We start from the raw sequence: 9290 nt of genomic DNA, 5'->3' as shown, positions 1-9290 counted from the left end.
TTTACTTTCGAACATGAAAAAATAATTACATATAAACACATTGTTGTAATTAGAATACAATAAATACATCTATTTACACTTTAACTTGTACATGTAAAAAATAAATATATTGTACACAATTCATATACATGTAACTTTCTATTAAAGAAACATCTATGTACAAGTTGAGAAGTACATGTACTCACATATATTACTAAATATATCGGTGATATATAAATGATATATGTAACAATTATCAGTGTCCAATATCCGGACTTGTACTGTCCAATAATAAACTTATTGCAACTGGACGAATACACAGAAGACGATTTCTTCTACAATTTGAAACTGACAACTGGAATTCTACAATTTGTAGCTGACAATTGGAATTTTACAATTTGTAGTTGACAATTAGAATTTGTAGTTGGCAATTGGACTTTTTTAATTTGTAGCTGAGAATTGGAATTTTGGAATTTACAATTTGTAGTTGACAATTGGAATTTTACAATTTGTAGTTGACAATTGGAATTTTACAATTTGTAGTTGACAATTGGAATTTTACAATTTGTAGCTGACAATTGGACTTTTGGAATTCTACAATTTGTAGCTGACAATTGGAATTTTACAATTTGTAGTTGACAATTGGAATTTTTAGTTGGCAATTGGACTTTTTTAATTTGTAGTTGACAATTGGAATTTTGGAATTTACAATTTGTAGTTGACAATTGGAATTTTACAATTTGCAGTTGACAATTGGAATTTTACAATTTGTAGTTGACAATTGGAATTTTACAATTTGTAGTTGACAATTGGAATTTTTAGTTGGCAATTGGACTTTTTTTAATTTGTAGTTGACAGTAACTGTTGGAATTTTGGAATTTACAATTTGTAGCTGACAATTGGAATTTTACAATTTATAGTTGACAATTGGAGATATCAACAGGAATATAATCACCATTAGTAAAAATATTATCAATAAAAAAATAAGTAAAAAAAGTTAATTTATTCATAATTAAATGGATTAAAAATAAGAAAAAATCGAAAAGTAGCATAAATAATAAATCTTTTTTGCTCCGTACGAGGCGGGATTTCCCAGTAACTGTTTTTGATTGATAAAGGTACATTGTACATGAAATTGATGCAAACAATGTAAGATTTCAAACCTAAGTTGTATCTTATGCTCTTTCAATTTCTGCCATCCGACACCAAAAATTCTGATGGCTTGAGTATTCGTGAAATGGCGAATAAGTTGAACTTTAATCTTCTCACGAAGTGAACTGGATTCCATGTCGCCATATGTATGACGCCCCGTGCGTATTACTTGAATTTGCTTCAAGATCGTGGACAAAAAGATAGAGTTTTATCAACTTCCGTCTTTCAAAAAATTCTACACTGCTGTACTATCCGGGCTCAAAAGGCACGGGGGCGATTTACATACGTACTCGCTGTCAAAAGACGGAATCTGAGAGAGATGCATGGCGGAGAGATGGATGTCTACCAGGCGTGAGTGTTCCTGCGCGCGCCTCTCGTTTTCGTCGATGTCCTTACTTTTCGTCAGAACACTCATCAGACGTGTCCATTTGACTCGGACACATCGGCAGTTTGTCTGACAGAGCTCGGACGGAAGTCGCATCAGGCAGACCCGGAAGCTCTTGGCGCATAAGCTGTACAGGATGAAGTTGACGCCGAAGTTCAGGTAGTAGAGTATTTGGAACAGCTGCTGCCAGAGCGCCTCGGCGGCGTCGGTCCTGTAGGTGGGGTCCACCAAAGAGCGGACAAAGGACTGAACACGGATGGCGTGGCTGGGGAGATTCATCACGAGGAAGACCATGACAACCACTAGCAACATCTGTTTCAGTTTGGACTGCGCGCGGTTCCCCTGGTCCTCGTTGGACTGATTCCGTGTCGGGGACTCGCTGTTGGACAGCGGCTCGTCTCCGGCTAGGCTGTCCGTCGCGGTGTCCGTGCGGCTGTGTCCTCCCACATACTCGCTTGGAGCCTCCTGACGCTTGTAGAGGCTGGAGACGTCCACCAGGAGCCGCGTGATCATGAAGATGATCATCAGGAACGGGATGAGCAGAGTCAGGAAAGTGTCCAGGATTGACAAAATCATGGTCGTTTCCGCGTTTTGTCTGAAGAGACATTTCTGGCCGCCATCAAACGTTACAACGCTGGCCGTCCAGAGAGAAAAGGCGTAGAAGATTCCTGCGAACGTTGATATACCGACAACGACGATTCGGGCGTAGACTGGACGGCAGACTTTCGAGGCTTTGGAAGGATGGAAAACGGAAATGTACATTTCCATCGTGAAGGCGTTTACGAACCAGACAGAGGTGAAACTGAAAACGAACGTCAAGTAGACCACGATCTGACACACTCCGTTGGTGTGGAAGAAATGCATGTCCATGTTGTCGAACCACACGATCCAGACACAGAGCAGGAACCCAGTGTCCGAGAAAGCAAGCGCCGCCAGATAAACCGAAGTGGATATCTTCTTGAGAGCAGTGAAGCGGAACACCAGAAAGGAAATGACGTTACCTATAAAACCGATGGCAATTATAACCGGGAGTATGTAGCGGTTAGCGTTCTTGACGAAGATCAGAAGCCCGCTCTGAACGGGGTCGGTTGGGAGAGAGTTCGTGGAGTTAGATAGAGCCACGAGAGAAGAGTTTGTCTGTCCATCTGCGAGGGATGACGCCATCTTGCATCAGTTGGTGATGTTTGGTTGCCACTAGGTTACCTATCAAGGACATTCAGAAGAAAGATATAATAAATATTTTATACTAGAAATTTTATCCAGTTAACATTTGAAACGATATGTTAAAATTAATTCTATAATGTTCACTACTGTATGCTCATCCCCGCGTATTCCACTTAATAAGCTTTATTTAATATACATGTATAACTAGATGTCAGATAAACTGATAAAAATAAGAGAACTAATGCGCGGATCCACAAAATTTTTCGGGGGGGGTCCGACGGTTATTTGAGTTTTCCTGGGAGGGGGGATCCGAGGCATATTTATGGTAATTTATTATGTAATTTAATGAAATTTGAATTTTTTTCTTGGGGGGGGGGTCTGGACCCCTTGAACCCCCCCCCCCCCCCAAGATCCGCGCATGTTCTACATTTGCAACTTCCTATAAAACGTGCATACATCAATACATTTTGTATATATTCAGCTAAATTCATTAATCAGAAAAGCGTCAAGGTATTGGCGAAAAGAATTCTTTAAGCAAGATATTAAATGAGCATGAATTGCATATAATGTAATAAATAGAGTGTATATTTTACAGTTTTTGTAGAGATGAACAATGACACTGGTTTAGAATTAATTTGAATCCGGACCAGGAAGGTTGTAAACAGGTCATTGGTGAAACAAATGCCACATTACAAAATTCGACAGTGGAATTTTTTCATTTGAATGGATAGACCGGAAAAGGCTATCTCTCTGTAACAATTGAATCGATTTTTTTCTGTGCTTTGTAATTTTTTTTTTTTTTTGGAGGGGGGGCATTTTTTGCTAGCAATATGTCATATTTAGGCTGAATAGAGCTGGTTTGAGTTTTAGAACTTTTTTTTCTCTTTTATAGAATAAGTGAGTACCCAACGGTTGTGTCTGATATAAGCGATTGGACGAGTGAATGAACGAATAAAGGAAACATAACTTTTTTATTTAAATTGTGGAAAGGTCTAGATCTACAAAAAATATATATAAAAATATGTGGTGTTTTTTTTTTAGCAAATGACATAAGAATAGACACAACGCTTAATTCATGCTTCGACTTTTCATCCCCCGTAACACAAAATTCCAACATAATTTTATAATTAACATCTTAATAGTTATGACGAATATCAAAAATAGAATACAAAGCAGCTTAATTTTAAAACAATTGCTGTGAAATTGGGTGCATATTGGACTTGCCTTCCTCTTAATATACAGACATTTTTACGCGTGCTGGGGGAACTTTTTCAAATATTTGGAATTTGTATTTACTTAATAATTGGTTATGGCTCCAAATGTTACGGTACATGTAGAAAACCGCGGGAAAATGGCGCATCATTCTCAGATGACAATAAAACGTGTATATAAGGATATAATTGTATTCCTCCCACCCCTCTCCAAAGTAGTTTTTTTGTTTAGTTTAATTAGTGATATTAAATAGTTTGGATTATAGTTTATGATTAAACTATATATCCACATGCACTTGTCGAATATTGAGAGGAGGTGATGCGATTTTGCAATCCCACATTCTTCTTCTTAGGAGAGAAAAAATATCTAGCGAAAGACCCCATGTAAATTGGAATTTGCAAAATAAACCATGGAAAAGGGTTTATGGTTATTCCTAAAATTTGGCTGAACACGTGTGGGCATGCTACACGTACAAGTGTATATATACTGCTGTACAACGTTTTATAAGTATAACATTAGATAAATGTGTGTCGTGTGTGACCCTAGAAACGGTACAATGTGAGTATTTTAAATGATAGTTAATGATTAAAAATATTATACTTAAATTTTTAAGGCATATTATACTAGTAATTCGTAGAACACCAGCCCTCTTTCAGTTAATTACATAAAGCTTTATTTTAATAAGTGTTGAATTAAAGTGGAATAATATACCATCACAAAATGGCTTACATTGTACCTCTGATCGAAGCGACATTTCGTTTTCTTAATTAAAAGGATTTTATCGACGACAGCATGTAACTTACTCCAAAGTCGAGTGGATGAAGTGTCGGGCTTGTGATCCGTACATCCCGAGTTCAAATCCCGCAGGGGATTTTGTTGTTACTTACTGAATTGAATTTTTAAATGTTCATTTTTTTTATCCCCAAACTGCAAAATTTTCGCTTATTTGACATATGTACAGTTTATTTATCATTATATCTTTCATAATTAAAAAAAAAACTACTGTTAATTTGATTGACTTTTTCCGGGTGTGTTATTCCACCTTAATTGTCATCCTATTAAAGAAGGCCGGATGAGCGTGGCCATTTTCGGACAGTATATGTATTTATTGATATCCTTGGGAAGAGAGCTCCGTATTGATAAAGATATAGGAAAAAATGTATTAAAAATGGGAGCGCGATCGACCCGTCAGCACTCTAAATCGACCAGATTAAATGCCCTTAAGCAAGAAGAATGAAGTGGAAAATTTAAAAGAAATTATTACGTTTAGATCTCCAAAAAAAAAAAAGGAAAAATGCTTCCTGGAGGGACTTAAATATAACTTCTTATTAGGTAGTTATAGCATAACAAAAGTAGTTCACGGTAACTACATGTATATATGCGCGCGCATATATGGCATCATGCTCGATATGGCCGCGGTCGCCAACAAAAATAGTGCCGAGGATTTCCATCCAGTGAGGATTTTATTTTTTTAATCATCCATTTCACAGTTTTATGTACAGATATTTCCAAAAATAATGCCCCTTCTGGTCTTATTACATGTTGTATGTGCATTAAATGCAAAGAGTGCCTTGACTTTTTTTAATTTAATTCCGAATCAAGTTGAACTTGTAAGCAGTAAAATTTTAGGAAAAATGAAATCGAGCATAAAAAACAAGATAACATTATATTTACGATTTTTTAATTTGTAATTGATCATTTGGTTCTAGAAATGACTGATTTCTTTATTTCATTTTATTTTTATTTATTCATTTATTTATTGTCTTTGCTTTAAAAAAAAAACAAGAAAAAAGGACGAAAATGCCAAAAATTATTTTTCTTTGAAATATAATTTTTGGAAAATTAATGGACGAAACAATTATGAAATCTTTGATTAAACAAGGACATAATATAGTTTGTTTCATACGATAGATACCAAACGCATATTAGTGAGTAATTAAAAGTTTCCATTCATTTCCTTTCATTCACAGACACTAACTAAAAGTTAATAAAATATAATATAGCGTTACCGTCAGTACAGGAAAAAAAGAAGAAAAGTTATAGATAAAACTGAAAAAGAGTTAATTTTCAATCTAAGCTCATTTAGCGTTAATTGATAAAACAGTAAGGATTATCATCCCCCCCCCCCCCCCACTTAAAAAAAAGAAAGAAAACAAAACAACTAATAATTAAAGACTAAAGAATTAAAAAAATCTCATTAATATATAAACTGAGTTGAAAATGAAGCAGGGGCATTACATTGAAAATCCCACGATCTTTTCCGTGAAATAAAGAAAAGGCAACCTGGCACTACTAATTTTCCGTTTACCCTTCATCGTTAAATTTTGAGAATCATGGTTATAATTAATCTTGCAAAGTAGAATCCATGTGATGAATAATATATAGAAATTTTTTCACGTTAGTTGAAGGATTTCTCTATACTATTACTCACATGGATTCTACTTTAAAAGAAAGGAAAGATCATAGGCAGACATAATTCATACGCGTGTGAGAAGTTTTTTACCTGATTCAGGTCCAACACCAGCTAACAGAACACAGATTTAGGACGTAGGGCCTTCGCTCTTGATATTTTCGGCGCCGATCTTCATCTGGTGAACAGAGAAATCTACACTCAGAATGTGTTAATTTTTACTTGAAAGTTGCCTAACGAAGAATCGTTGCCATGGAAACAAGATCTGGTCTACGGGGATAATGGAGCTCCATCACGTCTACCAATTATCGCCAACTTCCAAACTAGGTCAGAGCAGCTAGAGGAACGTTTTCAATGCAATAAGGCTTTTAGCACATAATTACAGGTATATAATATCTTCTCATTTCTATACCTGTACAATTATACCATCCAACCATTTTTTTTTCATATTGTCTAAATTTTGCCAATCTTTAAAATATAGGACAGGAGTGGGATTATGTAGGTAAATGTCCGTACATGTACATACTTTATTCCTAATTATAGCCCTGGCTGCCCTTTATTGTACGGTTGTGAGCGGTACGGGTGCGAAAAAGATTACTACGTTATTGGTAAAAAAAATGACAAAATCATCAAACGATAATTGTCCAAAAGCAGCCTTGAATCACAGTTTGGTACCCGGCTTAAAATAGGACTCGAGCAATCAACCTGTAATAGTTCTGGTTACAGTACATAGAGACTTCACTACTGGCTCTAAAAAGTACTGAAAGTGCCATTTTTTACTGATAATTTCTGATATTTACTGATATTGTACTGTTAGTGCTGAGAATTGCTGATATTTACTGATAATTTTACTGCTGTTACTGATAATTGCTGTTGGTTCTGATATTTACTGATATTTACTGATGCTTTTGCTGTGAGCTCTGATAATTACTGATATTTACTGAGATTTACTGTTGATACTGAGAATTGCTAATAATTACTGAGAATATTTTAAGGCCCAAAACATTGTCTTTTAATTATTAAATAACTCATATTTCAGATTTAACACAATTATTTTAATTATATATTCTTAAGTTTTATTTATTTGATATTCAGCTTCTTTTGAACTTCGGAAACTCACAGATCACATTTTAGACAATATTAGAAAGCCGGTCAAAAATTGGTACTTAAACTTAAGGCAGACTCCACAAAAATTTTAATTTCTAAATGCGGTGGACATTTTTTTTAAACAATGAAAAACCCCACAATTCTTAACATGATTGTTTTTCTTTTCAAAATAGAGAGATACCCGGTCAGGACTTTATAATGTCTTTGAGGTTTTACTTCACAGAAAGATTAGCAAGGCAGTATCTGTGTATAGTATACATACTTTCAGCAGATCAAGAGGTTTGAATGTCGCAATTCAACCTTGTAAATTGTCAGTCTGGCACCTTGTGTATGACATTACGTAATATCCGTATACAGGAATCCATGATCTTGAGAATATTTATTCAAAGAGAAAAGTATTATTTTTATTGACAACAATATAAATAACGTATTAGAATGATTTTCATATTCATCATCTTATTTGTTCCGCATTCAATTGATTAAAAAAAGTTGGATAAATAATATCTCTCTCTCTCTCTCTCTCTCTCCTACCATTTGCTGAAATCAAAATAGGTAACAATCGGCGAAGAATGATTTTTATTGTCGGACCTTTCACTCTTTCTCTTTTAATACATAATATGTAATATATCTTCTGTTGCACGGCTAAGTAATGTTGTCATGATCTAGTTCTATTATTGTAAATCTGCCCACCCTGTTCTCTCTCTCTCTCTCTCTCTCTCTCTCTCTTGCTCGCATATATTATCTAGTCCTAAAATTTGAGTTTCCGAGTCAAAATGGCATAACGGCATTAGCACGATAAAGTTCTATTTCAGCATCACAACCGCCATTTCAAACACATATTTCGAGTGTAAACTTTTCTAAGACTACAAAGAACACCAGCTTAATATAGTGAACAAGTGTTACGGCTTATCATGCTTTAATTCTCTCTCTCTCTCTCTCTCTCTCTCTCTCTCTCTCTCTCTCTCTCTCTCTCTCAGATAATCTATTATAACGTATTTTGAGGCGTCAATGCAGAAAGGCATAAGCATGATTATGTCCCATTACAGTATCATAACCACAGATTGCAACAGGGATTTGATTGAAAACCTCTCTCTCTCTCTCTCTCTCTCTCTCTCTCTCATTCATTAATACTTTATTCATGCACTTGTATGCGGTTATATGACCAGTGGCATTATAATTTTGAAAATAAGACACACAATTAAACTGATTTTCCTTAATCTATGAACGCTTAGATATTTATTCTCCACGCCTAAAAGCAAGCAGAAAAAAATATTTTGTATGTCTGGGATTAAGAAAAACCTCAGAACTAACAGAGAGCACCCAGACTATACACACGACAGGGAGACCACGGCAAGGTGTGAAAATTGACCACCTGTGTATATGTCTGGCAGTCGCTGAAAAGATTCTTTTGTATGTCTGGGATCAAGAGAACCCTCAGAACTAACAGACAGTGCTCAGAATATATACACGACAGAGTGGCCGTGGCAAGGTGTGAAAATTGACCACCTGTGTATATGTCTTGCAACCTCAGAATAAACAAATATAAATGGCCGGGAAACACAATGTGAAACAAAAGTGTTTGATTTTATTTTGAAAACAGAATTAGTGATTATGGCCGGGATAAAAACATCTTAAGTTTATAATTATAAATATTTAACACGGTTCAATTAAAGAGTTGATCGCTCAAAATTTAGAATCATTAAATTGATGTTTATCAATTACATAAAGTGGTTAAAATCTTTATAATTTTTTTTTTACTATGGATTGTTCTATATATACAATGTAACACTGTAGTATCGAGTGGATTGGCGCACGGGGATGGGATATATAGCAATTCTGCAATTTCTACATTCATTTTTTTATGTGCTGAATTGTGTTAAT

The 9290-nt window shown here is 35.2% G+C and overlaps 1 protein-coding gene across 1 annotated transcript; it reads right to left on the bottom strand.

Annotated features, from left to right (window-relative positions):
* Window positions 1-6: 6 nt before the first annotated feature.
* Window positions 7-6501, bottom strand: LOC128159860 (thyrotropin-releasing hormone receptor-like). The gene is made up of 2 exons (XM_052823078.1): window positions 6396-6501; window positions 7-2719 (listed from the first exon to the last, which is right to left on the bottom strand). The coding sequence occupies exon 2, from the start codon at window positions 2678-2680 to the stop codon at window positions 1367-1369; it is 1314 nt and encodes a 437-aa protein (XP_052679038.1). The 5' UTR covers window positions 2681-2719; window positions 6396-6501; the 3' UTR covers window positions 7-1366.
* Window positions 6502-9290: the final 2789 nt, after the last annotated feature.

Source organism: Crassostrea angulata, chromosome 8 (genome assembly GCF_025612915.1).
Source record: "Crassostrea angulata isolate pt1a10 chromosome 8, ASM2561291v2, whole genome shotgun sequence".
Lineage (NCBI taxonomy): Eukaryota > Metazoa > Mollusca > Bivalvia > Ostreida > Ostreidae > Magallana > Magallana angulata.
Note: the sequence above shows the minus strand (reverse complement) of the source record. Positions and strands in the feature narration are given on the sequence as shown.

Coding starts and splice junctions, on each gene's coding strand:
- LOC128159860 (XM_052823078.1), bottom strand. CDS start 2,680: ATGGCGTCATCCCTCGCAGATGGACAGACAAACTCTTCTCTCGTGGCT.